Here is a 27,860-nt window from a genome sequence, read left to right on the forward strand (position 1 = left end):
TCCTCTTATGCATCAGTACTTGAATATGTTTGGTGTCCAAGTTAAACGATTTTATAAATTAAATATGATTAACTTTGTTTGGATTTTGAAAATTGAGCGTAAGAATAAATATCTAATTTATTGTACTATATCGTCTGCTAATATCTATGATGTTGATCTTCTGTCCAAATGCACATCCTGAAAGAAAAGATTTAGCTGAAACAGCATGATGCTTTACTAAGACTTGCACATCTGGAAATCTTGCAGTTTCAATATTTCTTGAAGGACCCAGTTAAGTATGATGTGAAGTATCAGGTGACTACTCATTTCCCATATAAGCTTGCACTATACTGTTACCTGCTGATTCTTTAAATTGGATAAAGTCAATAAAATCAGCACCATCTATCCTATCATATCCTTATTCTTGAAGACACTTATGGCCCTGCTACCCAAATTTTTTGCTATACCTTGGGTTTGGCTCCCTTGACTATCCGATTAACAACCTCTAGAAGCAAATTCCTTTTGGTTGGTGTGGACTTGCACTATCATTTGAACTGATGTGCCATACATGTCCATTGCTTGATGCAGTTCCATGCCATGGTTTAGGTCACTTGCAAAAAAATCGAGGTCTCAGTTTCAGACCTGATTTCAATCAAGCACGAAACCGTGACGCATTGGATCTCGTTTCAACATTGGGCCTCCCTGGGTTGAAACCCAGGGTTCCAAGTTTTGAACATGGGTTTTGACCCTGAGTTTCGTTTCTGTCAATCTTGACAGAGATTTAGTTCCATTGCCACTTGCATTTGTGTTACCCATCCATCTATTGGAACTTGGCCATTGTAAGAGTTCTGCCTTTATAAGACTATTGAATCCAACGAGTCGTACATGCTCAGAATGCTTTGTTTGCACCTCTTTGCTTTCTCTATGGCAAAACTAAATAGAGTAACTTGGCTTAGTGACCACATAGTTAATAGAATGATAACAGAATTGACCCCCTTTTTTTGCATCCACCATCTGGGCTTTACCCCTGTAAGTCTGTAACTTACTGGTCACTAGTTCCAACCCCAGTCTTCAATGTTAAAGGGATTCCAGATCTTGACCAAAAGTTTTCCATTCAAAGATGAGTGATTCAACGTGATTTGTGTTGGACAAGTTGAAAGTCTGACCGTGTATGCAATGTACAGGCTAGTGCACAGCCATTTCTGGTGCTGGGACTTCTGGTGACTGCCTTAGCAACAAGTCATTGAGCTCTCTGCACGTTAATGGTCTGACCGTGTATGCAATGTACAAGCTAGTGTATCACGTTGAGTAGATTTAGCCTGAAGCAGTGAGGGAGCGGCTTGTATATTTGCTGGTAGGAAAAAGGGTTAGACTCCCTCGCTCCCTTGTATTATCAAGGTAAGTCTCTTAAAATAAACTAATCTGTTGATATGATTGTGTATGAACAAACACCAATAAGATGTGCTACATCCACGGGCGAAGCTGTAGATGTTTCAATGTAATGGAAGAAAGTTACATTGTGGAGGTCTCTCAAAGCACCTAAAACAGCGCTGGTGTTCACTTTTGAAAATCTTAATATGAAAACCCTAAATTCAACTTCTCCTCCATCAGGTTGATCCATCGGATCAAGTTGAACCGTACCATGGGGGAAGGCCCCACATCCCCAACAAGATCAACGATGGGCTCTGTGCTTTGCTATCATCATAGATCTTAGAAAAAATCCCATTCAAGTCGTCACATCGGATCAAGTTGAACCGTACCATGGTGGAAGGCCCCACATCCCCAACAAGATCAACGAGAAAAAATCCCATTCAAGTCGACACCAAAATATTTCGGAGTGGGTTTCGATGTAAAACATGAAATTGAGATACACGAAACAAAAGTCTTATGATCATGTGAAGAATGTATCCTGAAAAACTCAATTTCCAAGATGGAGAAAAAAGTTATTTCCAGACTTGCAGGGACACAGAATCAACAAACCAAAAAATATAAAATGTAATGTAAAAAAAAGAATAAAAACGTATTCAGAGATGGTACTTGAGCGTGTAACCAAAACCTGCCTTAGCCAAAAACCCAACTAGGAAGAAGCCCAAGATGTCTTTTTGTGGGTTTTGTATTGGAATTGGGCCAAGACAATGTTTCCCAAAGGATTAAATAGGGTGGATGAAGTGAACAAGGCGCGATTGAAATACTGTAATTAGACCAGTGATGATGTACAGGTCAAAATGCTGGGTGTGAAGAATTTTTATTATAAATAAATTGGGAATTGAAGAAATGATGAGTGGGAATACTAGGAAGGATAAAGTATAGAATTTATCATATTAGAACAGAGTTGGGAGAAGTTCCTATGCATGAAATTTAGAGAAACTCAATTGAGGTGATATGACCATGTTCAATGGAGCCCTTGAGGGGTCTAGTCCAGAAGAGCAACTTGATACCTAGTCCAGAAGAGCGACTTGATCTTGATTGAGTGAATTGTAAATATAAAAAAAAACCAGAGGCAGACCTAAGATAACCTTAAGATAACCTTTAAGTGATGATGAAAAACATGCTTAGTAACTTAGACCTTAACTCCTAATATGACCTCAAATAGAATTAACTGGAGATCAAATATCCATATGATCTTAAGATAACCTTTAAGTGATGATGAAAAACATGCTTAGTAACTTAGACCTTACTCCTAACCATTTAGTTGGACTTTGTTATTGTGAATGTTGGGCAGTTAAAGCAGTAGTAACTAAAAAAGATCAATGCCCTAAAATTTATATCGATATTGTATGTGCTTTTTTTGTTTAATTTTATTCTATCAACACCGATGTAGTTGGATCCATGTAGCCAATGTTGTTGTAGTATTGGGCTTGGAAAAACAAACAAACCAGATGAACCTTTCCACCTCACTTCCCACTTTTTTTAAGCCTAGCTACAGTCCTTCAAGATTTGTGCATTAAAATTTTAAGATTCACTAGCATAGCAATATAGCATGAATGATCCCTCTGTGGTATAGATTTCCTTTCCTTTCAAAGTTACAATTAGAGATTCATACATGAATTTCTTCAATCTCTTAACCAATAAAACAAGTTTTGTTTTAAGCCAGTTAGCGCCAACACATACCAGAGAGAGAGAGAGAGAGAGAGAGAAGAGTTACACAAACGTTAATCTACTAGGTTAATGTCCGAAAGGAACCATTCTACTACAGAAACAAACATAAAGAGGCCCCAACGATTTGGAACAAAACAAATTCTCAGAAGACGTTGGGTTTTGCTTGCCTCAATAAACCTAACAAACAACAAAATACAAAATACACACAGAACTGAAACTTACAAAGCAAACTTTAACACTCACTCCCATTGTTGCATTACTGCTGCAACTAAAACCCTAACCCTAACCTCACCTAACCTAATCCATTCTAACTAACCATCAAAACAGAAAAGCAAAACACAAAAGAGAGAGAGAGAGAGAACCAAAGAGCTAATTATTAAGTATTTTTCCTAAACTTGGACTCATCGATCTCAATCCCCTCTCGAGCCGCACGCTCCCCTCCTGACTTCTCGGTGGTGCTCAGCCCACCCTTTCGACCCATCTCCTGATACCCTTCAGTCCCCAACTGCTCCTTCCTCGTCTGTCCTCCTCGGCTCCTCCCTGTTATTCAATTAAAAAAATTTGTTAATTTAATTTGTTCAACCAGAGAGAGAGTAGATGTTAAGAAAAGCAAAGCTACCTTCAGCGAGATGTTCCTGAGCTTCAAGACTCCTACCACCAGTGCCACCAGGGATAACAGTCTCACCCTGCCTAGCCTTGGCGTCAAGCTCGGCTCTCACTTGTTTTGCTGCCATTTCTTCTTCTTTCTTCAGATCGACGATATCAAGAAAACTAACTTATTAAAAACGACAGAAACAAAACTACAACCGTTTAGAAAAAGCTATGTTTGATGTTGTTGTTGTTGATAACGATAACGATCGAAGAGAAGAGGTCAGAATTTATAAGGAGAGAGTGTTGGGTGACGGAGCGGTGAAAGGGACACCTCGATAGCAAACGCGGCATCTAAGGAAGAAGGGAGCGATTGCCTGAAAGACACGCAGGTGTTTTTGGAACTGGAAATGAGCGGTGGATTGGATTTTGTCATTTTTGGGTGAGAAACAGAGAATGAATGCCACCAGTCCTTTTTGCGGTTGGGAATTTCGTCAGTTTCTCACACGTACTCCATCTCCTATTCTCCTGTCGACTAACCAGTCTATATTCTGTTCCACTGGCCATCCCCCTTTGTGAAGCTAATTCTGGTGGTTCCTTATCCAACAAAAAAAAAAAAAACTCATTTTGGATTAGTTTTCATGCATTAATGAAATTTGTCTTTCACATTTCTGTCGTCGGATTAATGAATGAGAATCAAGTATTTATATCTAATGATTGAAGTATCTTGACCGTATACATCATCCATATAAGATGATTTTAAAGTTTACTTATTAGATGACCATGTTTATATTTAGGGGGAGGACCATGTTTATATTTAGGGTTGCAACAGAGTCGGGTTGGGCTGGACTTTCTAAAACCTCAGTCCAACTCTAACTCAGGGCCTGGAAAATCTAACCTTGACCTGCCCCCAGGGTCAGGCTGGATTAATGTTGCTTGGAATGGGGGAAGGGAGCGATGCATGGACTGGATTGAATTGGGTTAGGAAGAAAATTATAAATTTTACATAAAATAACACTATAATAAAATTATATATTATCATTTATTATCTTCATATATAATATATTATACAGCAAAAATATGTGTAACATTTAAAGTTCATAATATCTAGTATATGGATATATAATTTATAGTGTAACTTAAAATAGGGTTGGCCTAGGCCAACCTGGGCTCAGCTAGAGGCCTTAACCCTGGTCCGACCCGATCTTGATTCAAGGCCAGAAATTTCTAACCCTAACCCGTCCTTAGGGCCAGATATCTTAATCCATGCCTTGTTCAGGCTGACAAGTCCAGACTTGCACCCCTATTTATATATAGGGAAAAAGATTTCACATGGTTACATGGCTCTACACGAGCACCTAGGCCAATGGGTGAGCACACCTGGGTATCTACCCAAGGGGCAGAGGCGTCATCTTACGGTGCCTTGTGAGAGGGGCGTAGGAAACACCATCACTTTATGGAACCCCCTCCCCCCCCCCCCCCCAAAAAAAAAGTTTCACTTCGTCCATTGATTTACACTGCACGTACAATTGGAACATGTCAAGTGTCCTATTCACGGTCATTTATGGAGCATAAAGGAGTACTTAATGTTGGAAAAAATCAAATCGAGAAGGACATGGCAATCTACTTTGAACGCGTACTCACTATCTTAAAGGAGATATTTACCCCCACACAACACATTTCACCTTCAGGACTCAACAAAGCAATAAGGATGAAACACATAATTTCTTTTAAGAGGCACTGATTGCAAAAGAGAGAGATATTTCGTTTGAACACTGCACTTCTATTTTATAGAAGTGAAGCACCTCTTTTGAATAGACATATCTGCTCATTTTGTATTTAAACCATTAGATCGATTGTCATCCGATCTTACGGTCCAGATTAAACTGGAGATGAAGCTGTTTACAGCAGTCATATCATATCAAATGTGACCGTAGGATCTTCTAATCTGACGGATCTGATCACATCAAAAAATCAACGTACTAGATCAGATCGCTTGAAGCACGATGCAAGCATGCAAAGTGCTAAGTGCATGCGTATGCCACTAACACTTCTACAACCCACTGCCCATATTGCGTGTGCGTGTGCGTGTGCGTGTGAGTGTGCGTGTGCGCGTGCGTTGCAGTATGTGTGAAAAGATGGGTGCAGTGGAAACCAAGATTGATAGAGAAGATCCTGTTTCTCTCCATCCTTGGGGTAGAGAGAGATGGCACGTGTCTCAGGTCAAACGGAGAGAGTGAATCCATTATCTGTCTCTATTTTTCAAACTTTTTTTTCTCCTAGGAAACATATAAAAAAGGCAACCACTTACATAAAAGAAGAAGCACAGCTGAGCATGATGCACATGCGATGGAGAGAAGGATAGGGATTGAATAAGCAAAGAAGAAAAACTGAAAATAAACGAATAAAAAAAAAAACACAAGGAACAGAGAGAAAAAAAGAATCTATTTAGAGGAAGTTAAGTACTGGAGTTAATAGAATCATGATAAGAGAAGGAAACTAGAGAGATAGAGTTCTGATATCGTAGGCTATTCGAATAAAGGAGGAGACACATATTAAGTTCCCTGTTGAAGTGGGTAACTGAATACACGTCTGATAAGGGCAGAGGCCAAGTTGGTGGTGGGACAGTAATTTTTATTCTCTCTTGTTCGCTGCCCGAACAGGATCGTCCTGTCCCTTTCATATGGGATGTGAAATGACGATTTAACCTCCCTCGGACAGTGTGTTCGGGCAAGGGGTTAGGTGGTCATTTAGTGCCCCCATGTGAGGGGGCATGACGATCCTGTTCGGGCAGTGAACAGAAGACGATAACGATTCAGTGGGACAGGGGAAGGGTGGAGATAGGGGGCGGAGGGCAGAAGTGGGATAGGGGAGGGGTCAGATGCAGGGTAGAGGGCAGAGTCCAAGGTGGTAGCAGTACAAAGGGATAGGTGGAGGTGGGGGTGGAGGACAGAGATGGGATAGGGGAGGGGTAAGATGCAAGGTAGAGGGCAGAGTCCAAGGCGGCAGCGGTACAAAGAGAAAGGTGGAGGTAGGGGTGAAGGGCAGAGGTGAGGTGGGGTTGGGATGGGAAGAAGGGGAGGGGGGGTCAGGAGGACAAGGTGGGAGGTGGAGTTGGGGGAGGAGGAGAAGGGAAGAGGGAGGGTGGGAGCAGATTGAGGTTGGGGAGGGAAATTAGAGTGGGGGCATTGGAAAGAGCAAGGGATGGGAGCGGGAGTTGCAGCTGTGGCGGTGATGTTCTGTGGAGAAGAAGAAAGCAAGAAAATGAGGGAGAGAAAAATGGGGAGGAGTGAGAGAGGCGAGAGAATCAGACTGGGTTAGGATTGGATTCTCTCATGATAGTTGAATTAAAAAAATGCCACATGTCATGATTTTAAGGGGGGTACTTGAGAGGAACTGGGAGATGAGGAATTTAAGAGGATAAAAATCAACAAAGATAGAGGGGAAAAAAAATATGAAAGAGAGTAAAAAAGAATAAAAAAAATAGGAGAGAAAAAAGAAGAAAGGAAAATGGAAGAAGAGGTTTCTCGTGAAAGACTAACCATGCATAAGCTATTGAGCAAACAAGGACAACAATTGCTGTACTTGCACAAGGATGTGATATAAGCTCTATCGAGGAAGCTTTGCGTCTTTTACCATAGTAGTTGTATTGGGTTAAACAATTAAACATGTAGGTGAACGCATATGTAAGAGGTAACTACGTGTCCTTTTTGTTTCCATTAATACCCATCTTTTTCTTGTAAATGGCAAAAATGGGACAGGTGATTATCTCTCACACGTAATGCATGTACGTGCAGATACGTACTACATACCCAAACAAAATTAGTTAATAAGGATGAAGTTGAAAATATAATAAATCTTAAATAAAACTGATTAACAAGAAACCCCAAACATAATATTTAAAACATATGGTACCCTATACATAGTTTTCAAATCTTCAAGGCTAGATTTCCACAATTGGCCACACGCCAATTGTGGAACTTTTCCCACATTCCCTATTGATGTGTTAATTTGAGTCCAATTCGTTTGCACATACTTGCACTTGTATGTATATGTGAAAGGTAACCACCTGATGTAGAGAAGATATCAAATGAGTATTTGAGCCGATTGGACCAACAGAAGTCTACTTGGAGTTCTCCACGTGGTGGCTGAATTTGATAATCTAAGTCTCATAAACATTCGCAACCGTGGAGACATACCCCCTCCTATTACGATCTCATGAGATGTGCATGGCATACAATGTTTAGCATTAAAAATTATATCTTACTTGTTTACTTTTTCTTCTAGAGAGGCGAACTCTGTTGTGCATACTCTAATCCAGAAGGCCCTATTGGTGACATGTAAAACAGTTTGGCCTGTATATATCCTCTCTTTGGCTTTTGGAGATTTGTAACTAGGAAGCCTCGAGTTCCTCATGCCTTTTAATTGAATAATTCCCTATTCTACCCAAAAACCCAAAAAAAAAAAAACAAAACAAAACAAAATACTGATTCCCACTTCCTATATAATATTTAAAAAATTAATTATTGGGAAAATTAGACTATTTGAACACAAATGGGCATTGACCATTTAAAAAAAAAAAAAAAAAAAAAAAAAAGGGGAATGAGAATTGAGACGCATTGAACAAATGTTAAAAACTTGTTGACCCATTAGCTCTTGGATATATAAATAGGACCACGTTAATGTGACCTCTATATATATATATATGGGGAAAGTTGTCATATACGGCTGTGTAAGCTGTGTATGTGAGAGTCTCTCTCACAAAGAATTCCAAAAATCGTAAATCCTTACTCTTTAATTAATGCCTTGAAACTTTCATCCTCTCACATACATGGTTTACATGACTGTGTATGAAATTTTTTTCCTATATATTTTCTTTCTTTATTTAATACCACCAACGTTCACACTGACGAGGTTAAATTTTGATTTCCATGCATGCATGAATGATAAATAAAATAGACGACCCAATTAAGAAAAGTCCAAAATATCAGTCAGTCAAAAGTGTGAACTACTCGATCTGCTTGAATTAAGAAGGCAGAAAGAAGCAAATTTCCATTGGATAAGGAAAGAGAGAGAGGAATCACAGGCGGCGACTCGTGAAGTCACCACTGACGAGCTATATATTCCAATCTCTAATTTCATCAACAATTAATTAATTAATAGTCCTCTAAATGAACAACGACAGGTCTAAGTCAATCAACCAAACCTTGTTTGACGGAAATGGGTTTCCTCCATCTGTGGCGGGAGTTGGAGGGTTCAGTCCGGCAAAAATAAGGGTGGACTGATCATTTTATAGGTTGGGCCTAGATGACCAACCCTCTTTTTTTGGGGTAAATTACATGTCTCCCTTTAATTTTCAAACGAAACTTAGATCACCCCTTGATTTTGAAAAAACTCAAATCACTCTTTGATTTAGACCCCAATATGATAAATTAGTCCTTACCGTTAGTTTTATGTTGTTAAGTGATGATGTCAGCCAGTTAAATAAATTTAAATCCCTAAACTACCCTTGATCAAAGTTGAAGATGAAGGAAGGGTGGTGTTACGTCGAGAAACTTCACCGGAGCGTCCTGTGCCTGCAAGAGGTTAGCAGAGAGAATTGGGTTGTGCCGGCGATCTCACTCCGATGCTTAAGTCAAAATCCTTAGCAACAGATAATGAAAGCAGAATTCAGATGATCGTAGAAGGATGTTACCTCCCTTACTTATGGTGGACGATGGGCAGAATCGTGCCCTAATAGGAAAGCTGGATTCTCGGAGTGGAGTGAGAGAGTGTAGGAGTTGATTTAGGGGATAACGTTTATCCACAACTTCCCCCGTGCCTGATTAGGCGCAACGTGGGCGATATTCTCGGGCCATGCTGGCTCATGGCCAGCCTTGGGTTATTTAGGTGAAGTGTTGAGGTCGCCCCTCTTACTGGCTTGGGCCAAGTTGTCGTCATTAGGATGATGGCGTAGCGACCTCGTGCTATGGCACGAGCGGGACTCTAGCATCGTGCCTTGCGATATATGTCGTTCATTTAGCCTTGTCCTTGGTGAGCTCGATGGCTCGTGCCTGGTGCACGTGGCCTCAGCTCGTTCTTGCGCACTCACTAATTCGTTCTCGCGGAGAGAGGTCTCTTGACCTATCAGGTGGTATTGTAAATTTAATTCAAATGTTTTAGTAGAAGGGTAAAATAGTCCTTTCACATCAATAACTAACAACAGACTAACACCGTTACTATAGAGGGGGTGATTTGAGTTTTTTCAAAAATCAGGGGTGTGATCTGAGTTTTGTTTGAAAATCAGGGGGTGATGTGTAATTTACCTTCTTTTTTTTTGAGAGGGGGGGGGCGCTGGGGGGTGGGGGTTCAAGCGCTGGACCCTCCAGCTCCCGCAATGGTTGGATCCAGATCTTCTACGGCCCAGCTCCCCGAGCGACCATAGCAACATAGACCATGTGAGGCATGCATTTACCGCCTTACCCCTGCCTGAGCAGACGTAAGGCGGTCATTGCACGCCTCATTGTGCCTACGCTGCTAAGAAGTTAGAATTAGCAAAATGAGGGTCAAATATCAAGTTATATATACCATTGCTTGCATACCACCCTTAAATGAATTTTTTTTTTTTTTTTTTGATGGGAAGCATTCTTATATTACTATTAGAGAAAAACATGTTTACATCATATAGGAAAGGGGGCATTACAGTCCTGTTAGTTATAGAGAAAGAGGCAAGGGAACGTAGTCTACTAGTCCATATGTTATTCTTAGGTTTAAACTGTACATTTATAAAATTTGATGTTTTTTCTGCTAGTTCAAAAAAATTTGGTATGAGACGCCATGAAATAGGTAAGTTTTACTTGGTCGTAGCACACCCTTAAATGAATTGAAATCACAAAGTAGGCAAAGATTCCGTCAATCAAAGTAACTATCCATTATGAAAAGCCGAACAAGGGTTCCAGAATGTCAACAATTTAATAATAAAAAAAGAAAAAAAAAAAAACAAAAGTAAAGGCAGAATTCCTCATAGGCTCAAGATTTGTTCGACGATCCATGCATCTTTTCATACCAAATAACTAAGAAGAAAGAAGAAAGAAGAAAGAAGAAAGAAGAAAAGCGAAGAAGACAAAGGGGTTTGGGCCTTGAATCGAATCGAGAGATGCTTGTCGAATCCACTGAAACTAAATGGTCAGGAGGAAAGAAGGAATAGGTTGGGGTAGTAGAGAGAGCAAAAAAATGTTGGTGTCAAGATCATCCAGATTGAAGGCGCTACCGCCCTCTTTTTCGGCGTCTCTGTAACCGGTCTCCACCAAACACTTTCAAACTCAATTGGTTCCTCCAATAAATTCTAATTTATCCAAAAAGGTATTATGGTAAACTCTCATCGTCACAAGGGTATTTTGGTCTTTTACAAATTTATGATCTGCTGCCATCATCACTTAACAGGATCACCTTAGCAAAATGTGTATTCCGTCAATCTCAGGGAGTCTGTAAGTTAGATTTTAAAAACAAAAGGGTAAATTACATATGCCTCCCCTGTACTTTGCCCTAATTACACGTTCCACCCCTTGATTTTTCCACCTTACATTTTGACCCCTTATGGCTGACGGTGTTAGTTTGCTGTAAGTTAATGATTTGAAAAGACAATATTACCCTTGTTCTAAAACAACACAAGTTGAATTACAATGACACCCTTTTCATCGATTTTAAAAACAAAAATATACAAGAAATCTACCCAAACAAAATGAAAAAAATATTCCCACAACTCTGAAATGGAGATTCCTTTTCACACCCTTTCACATGAGCCACAAGATTCACACTAACTCTTTAACCTCACCCTCTCATAATTGGTTCCAAAACCACACACCAAAACCCCCCCACCCACCCCCCCCCCCCCCCCCCCCCCCCCCCCCCCCACCCCCCCCCCCACCGCGCTGCCCCTCCACCACAAACAAATAAGAAGAGATTAGAGGAGAAGAAGGGATACCGATTGGTAAAAGATCACCAAAGGTTTGCGGTAGGACTAAAACATTAGAAACCGAACAGTACGCAACCTTTCCTGCTCACATAAGAAAAACACTGTGAACCTCCAGTTCTTGCACATTTATATTTATGTCTTTCATCTAAATCATCTTCTCCATAATTGCAGGAGAAAAATAAAGAAGAAAAACACCGAAGGAGCCCTTTGGTTTCTCGACCGGGAGGGCAATCAATTTCGGGAAGGAGAGACTAGAGAGAAGAGAGAGATTGAAGGAGAACGAATTCAATGCTTGCGAGATTCTGTATTTAAATTTTCTTTTGTTTTATTTGTTTAGGCTTTTGAATTTTTATCTGTCAATAGATGAGATAAGATGAAAGACGATTATTTTCTTTCGCTTCTTATTTGGGTGCTTTTATGTCTTTCCTTCTTGAATTCTAACAGGCATTTTTTGTTTGATTCCTTCTCACCCAAAATAGCACCAAAGATTCACTTCCACCAACATAATTGGTAGTTTTTTTATCACTCTTTTCAATGGAATTTTTGTTTCCTTCTGGTAATTCATAAATCCAGGCTTTTTCAAGGTGTACGAAATCACACACAAAGAGAGCATATGTGAGAGAACCGTATGGAATGAAGAGAAGTTGGTGAAATTGAGGCTGAAGGTGGGAATGGGTTTCGATAGCGAAGAAGAAGAAGTAACTCCATTCTCTCTCTCTCTCTCTCTCTCTCTCTCTCTCTCTCTCTCTCTCTCTCTCTCCTGCGTTAACAAAAGAAATGAAAAAAAATATACAAGAAATCTACCCAAACAAAATGAAAAAATATTCCCACAACTCTGAAATGGAGATTCCTTTTCACACCCTTTCACATGAGCCACAAGATTCACACTAACTCTTTAACCTCACCCTCTCATAATTGGTTTTGCTTCTCCTCACGTCATTGGTTACATCTACCCCCAAAAATATTTACAAAAAACCATAAAACACCGAATGTTTGGGAAAACATTTTCTTAGGACGACCTGTTCTTATGGGTCATTCTTGGAGGAATTTCTATGCGTGAGAAAACATTTTCTTTTTGGGTGTTTATGTAGTCCAAGACTTAAATATGTATGAATGTGGATCGGAAGTTGCAATTGATCGTTTCGTAGACGTCAAAGGGCAGTTACAGTTTATTCTCTTCCAAGAAATAAGAAATGAGATTGAGTGCCATTTGAATCCCGTGCACCCAAAAATAAATAAATAAACAAATCCCACGTTCAAAATGTGATAGAATTGTTTCCTTCGTATAGTTAAGTTTCGCTTATAGTGTTAGTTGTGTCTACAGTTTTTTTAGAATAGTGGTTGTTATCCATCCCCTGATCCTGGATGACCCGGTCAACGGCATGTGAAATCGGGTCAATTTTCCCTTCATGGTTTTGGATATCGCATATTTATTCCTTGCGTTTATTATGTTCTCTATCTATTTTATGTATCTTTGTTTTGCTTTGCTTGGCGTTGAGCTCGCATTTGAATGAATAGCTTTCTTTCACAAAAAAAAAAAAAAAAAAGATAAATTACATGTCATCCCCTGTTTTCAAATGAAAATTAATCCCCCTGTTTTTTAGCAAACTCAAATCACCCTAAATAAATTTTAAACACCTGACATCCAAACATACATTTTGAGGGGTCCCTACCATTAGTTTTATGCTATTAAGTGATGATATCAGCCAGTTAAATAAATTTAAATCCCTAAACTACCCTTGACATCCAAACATAGATTTTGAAGGATAGTATTATAAATTTAATTCTAACGTTTTAGTACAAGGGTAAAATAGTCCTTTCACACCAATAACTAACAGCAGACTAACACCATTACTGTAAAAGGGGTGATTTGAGTTTTTTCAAAAACCAGAGGATGATCTGAGTTTCGTTTGAAAACCAGGGGGTGATGTGTAATTTACCCCCAAAAAAAACACTTTCATGGCAAATATATATGATTTAAAAGTCTATTCCATGAAAATTAATCTATGACTGCACATCAAAGAGGAAATTTCCAAGACGTGTTGGTTTGATGATTGAATTGGGCTTCTAAATTTTCTTAGATCTCACATGTTGGAGTTTTTTACATTAAAATCTTTTAGATGTAGCTATAAGAGATAAGTTTTCTATAGTTTTTTATTTTTTTTTTATTTTTATGAAAGTGTAATCACACAAACCACACATGAATCCCAAAAGGTTAACTATCTAGTTTTCTATAGTTCCTATACTACAATTATTAGGGATGCACGTTTAGCCTCACCATTCTGAGCCTACCCTGGGCTCAACAGGTAGACCCCAAAGTTTCCTGCTCAAATTTTACATTTCAGCAAAATCGAATTTGTTACATGGCAAAACAAAACATTGAAAAATAAAAAAAGATCGAATAGTAGTTGGAGTACCAATAAGTATATAGAGATACATAAACACGAATGTATACCAATACTTGGATAGTTGAATGTCAATGATTGAATTTGGGTCTAAAAGTTGATATGTGAATGTAAATGATTGAATTTGGACCGGATGAGTATTTTAACAAACCAAAAGATGATTTGAGTTTCGTTTAAAAATCAAGGGGTGATGTGTAATTTATTCTATTTATTATTATTATTTGGGGGTAAAATGGACATATTTATTCCAGTCGGCCAGACAAGTCATAGAGATTAGATGGAGATCAGGGCTAAAGCATAACGAGACAATTCCACGTCGACCCCTTCAACGGGACCTGGTCAGCCCATTATATATCTCTGCTTCTGATCCTCAACAATCTCAACATCAGTTCTATACTATTTTGCCACGTGTCATATAAGGGTCATAAAAACGTTTACAAATTTGATGGACTTGGTTTTCCTATAATAGGGAGGATACCATTCCGTTGCACACCCACAACGTTATACTTCTCCTCACACAAACCTTCTACCAATTAAAACACGCCAGCTGTCCACAACAATACTTCATCACTAAGAATTTGAAAGGACTAAGACTGAAAGAGTGTGGCGCGGAAAAATACCGAATAATGCCAACTCCATTACAACCCAAACAACGCAGTTGACTGTTATAAACAAAATTTAAAAAATTTAATTTTTTAATAAAAAGACCTCGTTTCTAAAAACTACACCTAAAACACGGACACGGACCACATTCTCTGAACCTTCTTCTTCAAGTCTTCTTCAATCAAACCCTTTATTAATGTCTCCTCAGCTGAAGCAAGAAACGCAATCAACGAACCTGAATGAGAAAGAGGAATCGTATACGAACTGAGAAGCAAACCCAGAACAACAAAAACAACAAATAAAGGACCATGTCTTGTGCCGTTGCAAGTTTTCCTCTAGTATCACCACAATCTTCTCTCTTTTGCAAGATTACTACTACTACTTCTTCCTCTGACACCATATCTTTAGCTTCAACTTGTGGGTCTCCTTCTTCTTCTTCTTCTCCATCTTGTTCTTCACCATCATCACCTTTCAGGATGCGGTTTCAGAAGTCATGGAGTTGTTTCAGGGCTTCAAAGATGGAGATTTCGGAGCCCACTGTTTTGAAGAGGAAGAGACCGACTAAGATCGATATTCCGATTTCTGCTTTGAGTTTAATGGCTGCGACGCCTGTTCTGGAGGAGGTGCAGAGAGAAGTTGAGTTCGAGAAGGATGGGGTTTCTGTTTACTGTAAGAAAGGAAGAAGGGAAGCCATGGAAGATCGGTATTCTGCTGTCTTTGATCTTCAAGGAGATCCCAAACAAGTATGTTCTGTTCCGCTCTTCTTTTTTCAAAATAAAAATAGCAGAAAATGGAAAATTTTTGTATCACTAAGAATAGAGTAAGGGAGAACTGTTCAAATTCTGGGAATTGAATTAATTGTTCAAAACTCTAGATTCTAGAAAGAGGTTAAAAAAAAATCAGGGCCCTTATTGAAAGATTCAATTTTTAGCCTTTTGTGGCGTTCGAACAGTTGATTAAGCATTGAGAAATATGGGGTTTTGTCCATTTCTCCTTCTATGTTAAAGTTTTAAGAGATTCATGTTCTTTGTTTGTTTTTTTAGGCTTTCTTCGGTATCTTCGATGGGCATGGAGGTGCAAAAGCTGCAGAATTCGCAGCAGAGAACATGGATAAGAATATAATGGGTGAATTGAGGAGGAGAGGAGGAAATGAGATTGAAGATGTAATTAAAAATGGGTATCTCACCACAGATTCAGAGTTTCTGAAAGAAGAAATCCATGGTGGGACTTGCTGTGTTACAGCATTGATCTCGAAAGGGGACCTTGTGGTCTCTAATGCTGGTGACTGTCGTGCTGTTATGAGCAGAGGAGGAATCGCAGAAGCCCTCACCTCAGATCACAAGCCTTCCAGGGAGGATGAAAAAGAAAGAATCTTAGCCTTGGTAAGCTTACATTCCTGTTCCTCTCCATTAACCCAATTAAGAATCACAAGTTTGATATTTGTTACTGTAATCTGAAATTATTGTTTGAAATGCAACTGATGTATCTATATTGAAATATGTTTTCAGGGTGGCTATGTGGATTGCTACCATGGTGTGTGGAGATTACAGGGTTCTCTAGCTGTGTCAAGAGGAATTGGAGATCGATCCCTCAAACAATGGGTAATAGCAGAGCCAGAGACTAAAGTCTTGAACATTAAACCGGAATGCGAGTTCTTAATTCTAGCGTCTGATGGCTTGTGGGACAAGGTAATGTACTTATTCTTCTCCTTTCTCTGTTTTGCTTACCGAGTAATCCTCTATTTGTCTCTAAGTTGATTATTTGAATCTCTAACTCATTATAGTTCTCTTTTATTTTTCAGGTTGGGAATCAAGAAGCTGTAGATATGGTTCGTCCTCTCTGCATTGACACTGATAAGCCAGAGCTTATGTCTGCCTGTAGAAAGCTTGCAGAGCTTTCTGTAATTCGAGGCTCAGCTGATGATATTAGTGTCATGGTAATTCAATTGGGTCACTTTATCTGACTGATGAAGTAACCCAATTGTAAATACCAATTTGATTCTGCCTGCATGTGTTTCTTAGAAGCAACTCAGGCTTTGGAAAAACCATTTGAGCTGAAGATAACATATGTTTCTAACATGGAGAAAGGGTAGGTTCTTTGAGAGATTTTTGGTGAAGAGCCTTGAATTATTGTAATTTACCCCATTTATTCATTATTTTTTAACCATTTTTTCAGTTCACACCTCCAATGGGAGAATACTGACAGGCTGATAAACTTGTACTGATGTTCATAAATAAATAATCTTCTTATTCTTATAGGATTGGTCGTCTTGATTGAAGGTTCAATATCAAATATCAAAGAAATCCAACAAACAAAAAAAAAAAAAACTGTTTTGGGGTTAAATCCAATCTACCCGCTCAACTTTTAGGTGTTTCATAATATACTCAAATTTATGAGACAGATATATGATCAGTAATGATGTATAGAGCTGAATACTGCATTGAAGAAACTGTGGATGCTGAGGTGGATGAGTGGTAAAACTAGAAAAGAATAAAATAAGGAAAGAACAAGTTAGAGTAAATAAGTTGTGAGAAAATCGTTTGAGGCAGCATGAACATGTACAATTGAAGCCATTTGAGTGCGCCAATAGGGGGGGGGGGTTGATTCAGAGCAAAGGAGCTAATGGCTCTAGATAGGAGAAGTGGTGAGGACATACATTCTTAGCCTAAGACTAGTAACAAGTATGTCTCTAGATAGAGATGATGGAGAAAAACATCCATGTAGCCGACCTCATTTAGTTGGGATAAGGCTAAGTTATTGTTTTTGTATGATATGCAAGAGTGACATGGTCAAGGTTCAAGGTTAGAACCCAAAAAATTAAATAAGAAAAAAAAATATTTTTTAAGGGAAAAAGAAACACATGATGTCAATGTGAAGATTCTCACACGTGCCCTCTCATTAATGCCCGCCTTTATTGGAGGATTCGTCACCCTCTCCTCCTATTGGTGCAAAACTATGATGCTCTAACATCGTATGAAACCCCTCTCCTAATTTTTAAAATTTGTTATTTTTTTAGTTTTCGTTACAATAAACTCTGGATCTTGCTACAACAGGTAAGTCCCTCTAAATTCCTACTATTTTACTGACTAAAAGAAGGAAACAATGGTAAAAAATAAAGAGCAAACAAGATTAATGGATGATCCAAAAGAGGATTGTGGTTCACCAAGGCCTCTTTCCTCCTCCCTTGTCTTCTCACTCATAAGGATCTGGACCCCCACAAAGGGGTCCGGAGGAAGTCTACTAAACATCTCAACCAATGGCGGGATTTTTGGACGCATCTGATATATAATTCTTGTTCACCCCGAATGATCGTGTCTGAGTGAATTGTGATCTCGTACACTCATGCAGGAATTGGCTAGAATTGGGATTAGGCTCAGCTGAAAGTATGACAACCAACTAAAATGCCTCCTCAATTTTACATAAAATTTTGTTTTGCCCTCTAAGATAATAGATATTTGTGACTATTAATGTTATGAATAATCGCTAATATCAATTTTCATCCTTGAGTAAAACTTGAACCCTAAATTTTATTATGCGTATCCTCTCAAAGTCCTGGAAGTGTGGGTCCAAGCCCCGCAATTTTTCTTGTAATTTGGGCCCTTACAGTAGCAACGGAGTGACGAACGGACTCACCAAACTGGTTCCATTCATGGATCCATCCGTGCTGTTTCTTGCCCTTTTGTTGTACTTTCATGTGGGACCCACGTCCCCGTGCTTCGGACACAATAACTAGGTCCTCGGACAAGATGGACTCCCGCCCTTACCTTCTTAGAGTTGGTTGGGCCGCGAAAGTGGGCCCGTAGGACTTAACTTAATTGAATGATGGGTTCTTTTATTTAACTTGAGCCAAACAAGCCCTATAACTAAAATGTCTTTATAGGACCTTAGGCTAAGCCAAATGTGCCCTAACCAATTAGACCTAATAGGGTTTGTAACCTTAGCCAAACAGGCCTTAAAGCCCACTTGAACTTAAGAGATTCTTAGCCTTGGGGGCACCTAGACAAACAAGCCCTAAAGCCTATCTTATCTTTTAAAAAGAGAGGGCTCAGCTCTAAACTCTCCTATCTCTCCCCATCAAAGCCAAACCGTGGAGGAGAAGAAGAGGAAAGGAAGAGGAATGGGAGGGGAAGGAAGAAGATGGAAGGGGAAGCAAGGGCAGCCTTGCTGCCCTACCTCCTTTCCTCTTGGCCGGGCAAGAATTGAAGAAAAGAAGAAAAAGGGAAGAAGGAGAGACGACAAGGTAGATCTTCAAGGCTGACTGGAGTTGGGGTTTGATCTCCACTCACCAAGGTATGTTTCCATCTCCTAGTACCTCCCTCTTCTTCATTTATTTTGGGTTTGGGTAATTTATTGGGGGAGCTAACCTAGAGTTCCATTTGGGACTCTATTAATGAAGATCAATCCCTAATGAAAGCTCCACCTAGCCAAGATCACAACCATTGTTGTTGTTCTATGATTTTCAAACCCAAACCCTATATTGGACCAAAAGAAGTTAGATCCTTGTGTGATTTTGGATCCATGAGGTAGGACTAGGCTCTAGTGACCCTAGGAAGGCCTATGATTCCCCTCCATGACCCTGAGGGCCATATGAACTCCAGGTTCCAAGGTGGAGGAAGAAATCTCAGAAAGAACCTCGACGGACGCACGAACGGAGTCACCGTCGTGGTTCCATATGTAAGACCGTCCAGTGTTTGTTGGTAACTAGTTCGAGCGGAGCCAAGAACGGATTCACTCTGTTGCCTCTGCCCATGGTTCCGTTCCCTCTTGTGAATGTCTCAGGAACCGGATGGATACAGGAACGGATTTATAGAGAGGTTTCGTTCGCTCTCGGGTATGTCTCAGGGTTTGAATGGATGTAGGAACGGATTCAAGTGAAAGTTCCGTCTGTGGATCCGTCCCTCGTATTTGGACTTATTGGCCTGAACGGAGTTAGGGACAAAGTCACCCTGTTGCTTCCATCCCTCGTATTTGGACTTATTAAATATTCAATATCATGCTATTATATGATTTATAAGCATGTTGCGCATTTGCATTACTTATCTTGATTGTGAATTGATACGAATGTGATGTGATAACGTTTTCATTATTGTATCGGGTCACGGTGCCTGGTGTATCGGTGCCGGAACCCCAGAAAAATTATAAAACTTATTGACTGTCATCCTGATCTGTATGCGCCGTGCCGTGCTGGTACCCGGGTACTAGATGGAATGAGACATTGATGCACCCAAAATACCTCTCGGGACGATAAAACTTGCATGTAGTATATATGTGGTTAGGATTCTTGTTCCCCTATATTACAACTCTTATCAACAGGGGTTTATGTGTTGGATAGTCTGAGCACCTGTTGCCTGTGGGGGAGAGAGGTCAGGTGAGGAATAATGATGGTTATCGGGGTTTGCCACTGGGTGGTCTGATGGCTTTGACCGACGTAGGCTCCCTTGTGATAACTGAGGTTTCATTGTAGCGATAAGTGAAATGACCTACAGTGTCTCTCGAGTTATCATAGTAGCATACACTTGACTTAGAATTGTGTTTAGAATTGTGTGCTAGGTGGAAAATAAATCTAACATGTGTCATGGATTGATTTCAAATTGTTTGTTTGTATGTATGTGCGTTCCCCTTTGCTCTCTCACTAGCTTGTGGAGCTAACCCCGTTGCGCAACCTCTTTTAGTTGATATGCAGGTAATCTCTTGATAAACTCCTATGGATGCGAATCTAGTGGAGCCAGTGACTAGGACTTGGATGTCAATGTATACCCAAGATTGGTGTCCTTGTGGCGTGATTTAAAACTTTGCTCTTCTTGTATTCATTTTTGTTATGTACGGATTCCATGTATAAATTTATGAAAATTACCAGATGGATACGAGATATAATAACTGTAATATATGTTATCATTAGTGAACCGACATCTTGTATTATTCGATTTTAAAATGATTTACGCTTCCGCTGAATTCGATTTCTTTATTTTGGGATGATTTATCCCATTGGTTTGCGTACCCTGACATTATCATGCCTTGATATTGGGTAGACTGTGGATCGGGACACTGTATCTGTGATCCTGGTAGTTTCGGGATGATACCTGTCGTCCCAGTCACCCCTTTTCTTGTAAAATATCCTTTATTGGGATGGGGGCGTGACACACGCCCTCTCATTAATGCCCACCTTTATTGGAGGATTCGTCACCCTCCCCTCCTATTGGTGCAAAACTGTGTTCTAACGTCATATGAAACTCCTCTCTTAATTTTTAAAATTTGTTATTTTTTTAGTTTTCGTTTCAATAAACTCTGGATCTTGCTACAACAGGTAAGTCCCTCTAAATTCCTATTATTTTACTGACTAAAAGAAGGAAACAATGGTAAAAAATAAAGAGCAAACAAGATTAATGGATGATTCAAAAGAGGTTTGTGGTTCACTAGGGCCTCTTTCCTCCTCCCTTGTCTTCTCACTCATAAGGATCTGGACCCTCACAAAGGCGTTGGGAGGAAGTCTACTAAACATCTCAACCAATGGCGGGATTTTTGAACGCATCCAATCTACAATTCTTGTTCACCCTGGATGATTGTGTCTGGATGAATTGTGACTTCGTACACTCATGCAGGAATTGACTAGAATTGGGGTCAGGCTCAGCTGAAAGTATGACAACCAACTAAAATGCCTCCTCTATTTTACATAAAATTTTGTTTAGCGCTCTAAGATAATAGATATTTGTGACTATTAATGTTATGAATAATCGCTACGATCAATTTTCACCCTTGCCTTATATATAATGCTCCTTTCATGATTCAGAATTACCAAGTGCTAACACTCTCAAAAAGTGGTTTATATTTCACGGGAGCAGTTTGGGAGTGGAATTCCGCTTGGTAGTTCTGGTCTGATTCCATGCTCCCATTAATCAAACCGGCCCTAATATGCTCTGGGAGAGCAAAATTTGTGAAATAAATTGAGTTTTTACAGTAATGTCAAGTGGTTCATCAATTCACCTAAAATAAACAATTAAATATAGGCCAGTAGCTCACTCAAATTTGGCACCAATCAATCTGCGAATATAATTTGCAGTTCCAACTCTCTGTTCTCATAAAATCTGTGAAATAAATTGCAGTATCTTCAAGAACTGCAAAAGCTTGGAATTTGATCTCGGAGCTCTAACGGCGGATTTCTTACCAGTCTTTTGTCGATTATACCTTGGAACCTATAACTGGGTTGTCTTTGTTGGATGGAAAGTCCAATTTCTCCCAGAGACATACCAAGCTAGCTCGGTGATTCTGTTTTATAAAAGTAATTCCTAGAAAAGTTTATCAAGCAGTGATTTTACTCTAAAAAATCATGGAATGCGAAAAAAAAAAAGTAATTTCACTTGGAATCAATGAATTGAGAGCGAAATTATTACCAAACAGACCTTTATTGTTCCAATGATTTGCATCAAGCACTTCCCACATTTTTCAAGTTGTTTTGGTCATTGGATTATGCCAAAACCCTTCACCTAATCTGTCTGTTCTAGTGGCAAAGCAGTAATCTAGTTTAGCTAGAACATTAGTCGATTAATGTTATGTTTGGTATGCATTCTAAATCAATTTCACATTCTCGGAGGAGTCTATGCATTACAAGAATGCATACCAAACACAGCCTAAAATTTTCTTTGTTCAATTGGTGGGTTCATATATATATCTTAGGTCTTTGAGTGTGACAACTCTTGCTGGACACTATTTTATACCCTGAAAGCAATTGGGACTTTTGCGTTTACATAATATCAGTTGTGAAGTGAAGCTATTCTATCTTTAAGCTTTTTTGTTCGGTTTGTACAATTCATGAACTGTTTTTTATTACATGAATTTGATATGCACAAAAACAATCCACCATTGGTTGGTTGACATGTGGCATGAGACCCATTCAGAATTGAAGATTGAGGTGAAAGCAGTTGTAGCCCACTGAGGCCCCCATAGTGGCAAGCGGATTCTTCCTAAAACAAACTTTCATTTTCCTGTTGCTACGTTAAATCAAGCTTTTTCACCGATTTTCTTATAAATAGGGAGGCAAAGTACCAGGTCCGTCTTAATTTCTGTTCGTTCGATTCCCAGTTTGTAATCAATGTTGATTTAATTAAGCATCGGAGAATCCTCCTAAAGTCTGCTTCGAGCTTCTTTGCTGCCCGATTTAAGGTTTATGATTTAGGGTTTAGGGTGCAGGTGTTCCTCAATTTGACAAATCGAAATAAGGCGAATTAGAATTCACACTAGATGATGGATAACATATTTGTTTTAAGTCGGCTGGACACAGTCATAGAGATTAGATGAAGATGAAGGACCCCACAATTGACAGGACTAAGCATTATGAGTCATCGAACCCTTCAAATAATCCCTTGAACTGGACCTGGTCACAGCATCATATATCTCACCTTTTGATATCCAACATTCACATCTCTATGAACACACTGTCATATAATTGGATCTCATTTGGTATATATAAAGATATTGGAAAATTATCTTCTTCAATTCTCTAAAATTCCCGTACGATAATACTAGATGGAGATGCCAACACATCGTAGTTCAGATTGCAATGATATTTTTCTTACGATGTTCATCAATTAAAACAAGCCAACTGTCCCACAATATTACTTCGTCACTAGAAGACTCTAGAAAGATTAGACTCAGGAGTGTGGAGTGTGGACTACCGAAGCAGAGGACGAGGAGCCACTGAAAATACCGAATAAATTCCAATTCCTTTTCACAGCACAAACATGGCAGAGTTGACCGTGAAAGCGAATTTAAAATTATAAGGGCAGTTACTATCACTACCCGGCACTTAGTCTATATATATTGAAACTACCCTACTTTAAACTTCTTTTTTAAATCTACCTTGCTTTTAAAATTTTACATCTCTTTCTACCCTCATATTTTTAAATACTCAGATTACCCTTCCTTTTCATTAAATACTCAGATTACCCTTCCTTTTCACCTAGTAGCCTTGCTAATTTATTTAACCTACCATTCATCTTCTATTTTTTACTATTTTTATCATTAAAATAGTAAAAAATAAAAACACCCACCCGCTTCTTCTCTATCCCGTTTTTTATTCCATTTGGTTTTTTTTTTCTTCAGTTTTTTGATTTAATTAATTTTTTATTCAACATTTTATCCTTAACGTTCTTCTTCAAACAAATCATGGTTCTAAGTATTGGTATCATATCATCCGTATCAGGAGATACATACCGGTTTGCTAGTCACCGATACCATGTCGATCATGGTTCTAAGTATTGGTATCATATCATCCGTATCAGGAGATACATACCGCTTTGCTAGTCACCGATACCATGTCGATACCATATCGGTAGCACAGTACGAAAAAGGGGTAAAATGATTAAAAAAAAAAAAACTCATTTTAAAGGAGATTCAGGGGTGATTTTGCTTGATACAACTAATCCAAGTCAATACCGTATTGATTTTGTAGGTTACCGATACCCATTCCCGATACCGTGCACTAAAACCATGGAACAGATGGACTCTCTTCAAAAAACCCCGCTTCTTCTCTCTCTTCCTCTTTTTATTTAATTTACTTTTTACTATTTTTGATGAGAGTCGATCTGTTCCTTGGTTTTAGTGCACAATATCGGAATGGGTATCAGTAACCTACAAAACCGATATGATACCGACACGGTATCAGCCTGGATCGGCTATATCGGGCAAAATTACCCTTGAATTTTCTTAAAAAATGAGTTCTCTGACCATTTTACCTCTTGTCATAACCGTGCTACTGATATGGTATCAGCATGGTATAGGTATCGATGTCAAACAAAACCAGTACATCATCCAATACGGGCGACACGATACCGATACTTAGAACCATGATCTGTTTGAAGAACGATGAGGATGAAATGTTGAATAAAAAATTAATTAAATAGAAAAATTGAAGAAAAAACAACCAAAAAAAAAAAAAAAAAACTGAATGGAGTGAAAAAACGGGAGAGAAGAAGTGGGTGGATGCTTCATTTTTTACTATTTTAAGGATAAAAAGAGTAAAAAGTAGAAGATGAATGGTAGGTTACATAGATTAGCAAGTTACTAGGTGAAAAAGAAGGATAATCTGGGTATTTAAAAACATGAGGGTAGAGGGAGATATAAAAGTTTGAAAGCAGGGTAGTTCCAGAAAGAAGTTTAAGATAGGGTAGTTTTAATAAATATAAGCCACGTGTAGGGTAGTGATAGCAATTGCCCCAAATTATAACCTTCATTTCCGAAAACTACACACCTACGCCATTAACGCGGACAGGAACCTTCCCTCCTCTTTGAGCCTTCTAAGTCTTCTTCAAGCCTTCAAGTCCCTTTTAAAAGGAACCCTTGCCTCTCTCTTCAGTGGAAGCCAGAAACCCAAGCAACGAACCTGACTGAGATACAGGAATCGTATACGAACTGAGAACCAAATCAGAACTACAACAACAACAAACCATGTCTTCTGTCGTTGCAAGCTATCCTGTAGTATTGCCACCATCTTCTCTCTTTTGCAAGATCACTACTTCTTCTTCTTCCTCTGACGCTATATCTCAGGCTTCATCTTGTGTGTCTCCTTCTACTTCTTCTTCTCCATCTTGTTCTTCACCGTTATCACCTTTCAGTATGCGGTTTCAAAAGGCATGGAGTTGTTTCAGGGTTTCGAAGAAGGAGACTTCGGAGCCTACGATTTTGAAGAAGAATAAGAGACCGGCTAAGATCGATATTCCGATTTCAGCTTTAAGGTTAGCGGCTGTGACGCCTGCTCTGTCGGAGGTGCAGAGGGAGCTTGAGTTCGAGAGGGATGGGGTTTCTGTTTACTGTAAGAAAGGAAGAAGGGAAGCCATGGAGGATCGGTATTCTGCTGTCTTTGATCTTCAAGGAGATCCCAGACAGGTATGTGCTGTTCAGCTCCCTTTTTTTTAACTGATTTTGCGTTTATTGAACGTAAATTGGAAAACTTTGTGTCATTAAATTAGAGTAAGGAAGAACTGTTCAAATTGTGGGAATTAATTTGTCAAAATTCTAGATTCTACAATGTGAAAAAATCAGGGGCCTTACTGAAAGATTCACTAAGATTAGAGTGAGGGAAAACTGTTCAAATTGTGGAAATTAATTTGTCAACATTCTAGATTCTAGAAAGTAAATAAATTCAGGGGCCTTACTGAAAGACTCAATTTTCCCCCAAATTTGTGGCGTTCGAAAATTCAATTAAGCATTGAGAAATATGGATTCACTATGTTAGTGCTTTTGTTTTCCTTCTGTCCACCATTTCCCCTTCTGAGTTTAAGTTTTTAATATATATGTTGCTTGGTTTGTCATTTTAGGCTTTCTTTGGTATATTCGATGGACATGGAGGTGCAAAAGCTGCAGAATTTGCAGCTGAGAACATGGGTCAGAATATAATGGGTGAATTGACGAGGAGAGAAGGAAACAAGATTGAAGATGCAGTTAAAAATGGGTACCTCACCACAGACTCAGAGTTTCTGAAAGAGGAAATCCATGCTGGAACTTGCTGTGTTACAGCATTGATCTCGAAAGGGGACCTTGTGGTCTCTAATGCTGGTGACTGTCGTGCTGTTATGAGCAGAGGAGGAATCGCAGAAGCCCTCACCTCAGATCACAAGCCTTCCAGGGAGGATGAAAAAGAAAGGATCTTAGCCTTGGTAAGCTTACATTCCTGTTCCTCTCCATTAACCCAATTAAGAATCACAATTTTGATATTTGTTACTGTATTCTGAAATTATTGTTTGAAATGCAACTGATGTATCTATTGAAATATGTTTTCAGGGTGGCTATGTGGATTGCTACCATGGTGTGTGGAGATTACAGGGTTCTCTAGCTGTATCAAGAGGAATTGGAGATCGATCCCTCAAACAATGGGTAATAGCAGAGCCAGAGACTAAAGTCTTGAACATTAAACCGGAATGCGAGTTCTTAATTCTAGCTTCTGATGGCTTATGGGACAAGGTAATGTTATTTATTCTTCTCCTTTATGTGTTTTTCATTCAGAGTAATCCTCTATTAGTTTCTCAGTTGAGTATTTGAATTCCCTAACTCATTATAGTTCTCTTCTTTTTTCAGGTTACGAATCAAGAGGCTGTAGATATGGTTCGTCCTCTCTGCATTGGCACTGATAAGCCAGAACTTATGTCTGCCTGTAGAAGGCTTGCAGAGCTTTCTGTAACACGAGGCTCAGCTGATGATATTAGTGTCATGGTAATTCAATTGAGTCACTTTATCTGATTGATGAATCTCTCACCGGAAAAGAAGAAATCTTTTGCTCGATCCATAGTAGATACCTGCAAGTGTTTCATAGAAGCAACTCAGGCTTTTGAAAAACCATTTGATCTGAAGAGAACTTATGTTTCTAATATGGAGAAAAGGGAAGGCTCTTTCAGAGATTTTTGGTGAAGAGCCTTGAATTATTGTAATCCCCCCCCCCCCCACTCCCCCCATTTATTCCTTATTTTTAACCATTTTTTCAATAGGAGAATACTAACAGACTGATAAATTTGTACTGATGTTCATAAATAAATACTTTTTTTTCTTATTATAAAGTTGGTAATCTTAATTAAAGATTCAATATCAAAGATCAATGAGATCCAGAGAATAAAAGAAAAGATTTGTTTTTTTTTCCAGTTTTTTTGGGGTTAAATAGAGTCTATCCAACCAACTCTTAGGTGTTCCATAATATACTCGATTTTATATGACAGTTATATGGCCAATAATGATGTATAGAACTGAATACTGGGCAATGAAGAAACAAGGAAGGATGAGTGATAAAGCTAGACAAAAAGATAAAATAAGGAATGAACAAATTAAAGTAACTAAGTTGTGTAAAATCGTTTGCGGTAGCATAAACATGTGCAATGGAGGCTTTTTTTGTTTTTGGTAACAGCAATGGACGCCTTTGAGTGTAGCAGTATGGAGGGGGGAGATTTAACTCAGGGTGAAGGAGCTAATGGCTCTTGGTAGGAGAAGTGGTGAGTAAATACATTCATAGCCTAGGACTAGTAACAAGTATGGTTGTGGATAGAGCTGATTGGAGAAAAAGATTCATGTAGCCGACCTCATTTAGCTGGGATAAGGTTGAGTTATTGTTGTATGATGATATACAATACTAATACTCGAGGTCAAATCCCTAAAAATTGGAAATAGGAAGAAAAAAGCAAAAAAAATTAAGGGAAAAGAAAGCACATGATGTCAATATGTAGATTCTCATGCACACTCTCACATACAACCCGTAG

At 39.0% G+C, this 27,860-nt stretch overlaps 4 protein-coding genes and 1 long non-coding RNA gene across 6 annotated transcripts in view; 3 read left to right on the plus strand and 2 right to left on the minus strand.

Moving 5' to 3' along the window:
* LOC122670977 (chlorophyll synthase, chloroplastic) overlaps window positions 1-1,246 on the plus strand; it is a 27,166-nt gene extending 25,920 nt beyond the window's left edge. For both annotated transcript variants that reach the window (XM_043868040.1, XM_043868042.1), the window contains exons 14-15: window positions 247-294; window positions 1,164-1,246. In XM_043868040.1, coding sequence (XP_043723975.1) covers window positions 247-294; window positions 1,164-1,226 — 111 coding nt within the window. In that variant the 3' untranslated portion in view covers window positions 1,227-1,246. The remainder of the gene's footprint in view (window positions 1-246; window positions 295-1,163) is intronic.
* On the minus strand, window positions 1,163-21,086 carry LOC122670983. Its single transcript, XR_006334297.1, has 3 exons — window positions 21,076-21,086; window positions 5,712-5,719; window positions 1,163-1,229 (listed from the first exon to the last, which is right to left on the minus strand). It is a non-coding gene; the product is annotated as an uncharacterized LOC122670983 (long non-coding RNA).
* LOC122670982 (em protein H5-like) lies at window positions 3,404-3,816 on the minus strand. Its single transcript, XM_043868047.1, has 2 exons — window positions 3,698-3,816; window positions 3,404-3,618 (listed from the first exon to the last, which is right to left on the minus strand). The coding sequence occupies exons 1-2, from the start codon at window positions 3,810-3,812 to the stop codon at window positions 3,455-3,457; spliced, it is 279 nt and encodes a 92-aa protein (XP_043723982.1). The 5' UTR covers window positions 3,813-3,816; the 3' UTR covers window positions 3,404-3,454.
* Window positions 14,903-26,907, plus strand: LOC122670978 (probable protein phosphatase 2C 25). Its single transcript, XM_043868043.1, has 5 exons — window positions 14,903-14,954; window positions 25,081-25,506; window positions 25,938-26,276; window positions 26,401-26,580; window positions 26,695-26,907. The coding sequence occupies exons 1-5, from the start codon at window positions 14,937-14,939 to the stop codon at window positions 26,854-26,856; spliced, it is 1,125 nt and encodes a 374-aa protein (XP_043723978.1). The 5' UTR covers window positions 14,903-14,936; the 3' UTR covers window positions 26,857-26,907.
* On the plus strand, window positions 14,922-16,595 carry LOC122670981 (probable protein phosphatase 2C 25). Its single transcript, XM_043868046.1, has 4 exons — window positions 14,922-15,371; window positions 15,672-16,010; window positions 16,137-16,316; window positions 16,430-16,595. The coding sequence occupies exons 1-4, from the start codon at window positions 14,937-14,939 to the stop codon at window positions 16,589-16,591; spliced, it is 1,116 nt and encodes a 371-aa protein (XP_043723981.1). The 5' UTR covers window positions 14,922-14,936; the 3' UTR covers window positions 16,592-16,595.
* Window positions 26,908-27,860: the final 953 nt, after the last annotated feature.

Source organism: Telopea speciosissima, chromosome 8 (assembly GCF_018873765.1).
Source record: "Telopea speciosissima isolate NSW1024214 ecotype Mountain lineage chromosome 8, Tspe_v1, whole genome shotgun sequence".
Classification (NCBI taxonomy): domain Eukaryota; kingdom Viridiplantae; phylum Streptophyta; class Magnoliopsida; order Proteales; family Proteaceae; genus Telopea; species Telopea speciosissima.

What these genes read in the sequence shown, in the direction of transcription:
- LOC122670982 (XM_043868047.1), bottom strand. Translation starts at nt 3,812, where the DNA reads ATGGCAGCAAAACAAGTGAGAGCCGAGCTTGACGCCAAGGCTAGGCAG. An exon ending in TCAGGAACATCTCGCTGAAG is followed by an intron (nt 3,619 to 3,697) that starts GTAGCTTTGCTT and finishes ATTGAATAACAG; the next exon opens with GGAGGAGCCGAGGAGGACAG.
- LOC122670978 (XM_043868043.1), top strand. An exon ending in TTCAAGGAGATCCCAGACAG is followed by an intron (nt 25,507 to 25,937) that starts GTATGTGCTGTT and finishes TTGTCATTTTAG; the next exon opens with GCTTTCTTTGGTATATTCGA. An exon ending in CTGATGGCTTATGGGACAAG is followed by an intron (nt 26,581 to 26,694) that starts GTAATGTTATTT and finishes TTCTTTTTTCAG; the next exon opens with GTTACGAATCAAGAGGCTGT.
- LOC122670981 (XM_043868046.1), top strand. Translation starts at nt 14,937, where the DNA reads ATGTCTTGTGCCGTTGCAAGTTTTCCTCTAGTATCACCACAATCTTCT. An exon ending in TTCAAGGAGATCCCAAACAA is followed by an intron (nt 15,372 to 15,671) that starts GTATGTTCTGTT and finishes TTGTTTTTTTAG; the next exon opens with GCTTTCTTCGGTATCTTCGA. An exon ending in AAGAAAGAATCTTAGCCTTG is followed by an intron (nt 16,011 to 16,136) that starts GTAAGCTTACAT and finishes ATATGTTTTCAG; the next exon opens with GGTGGCTATGTGGATTGCTA.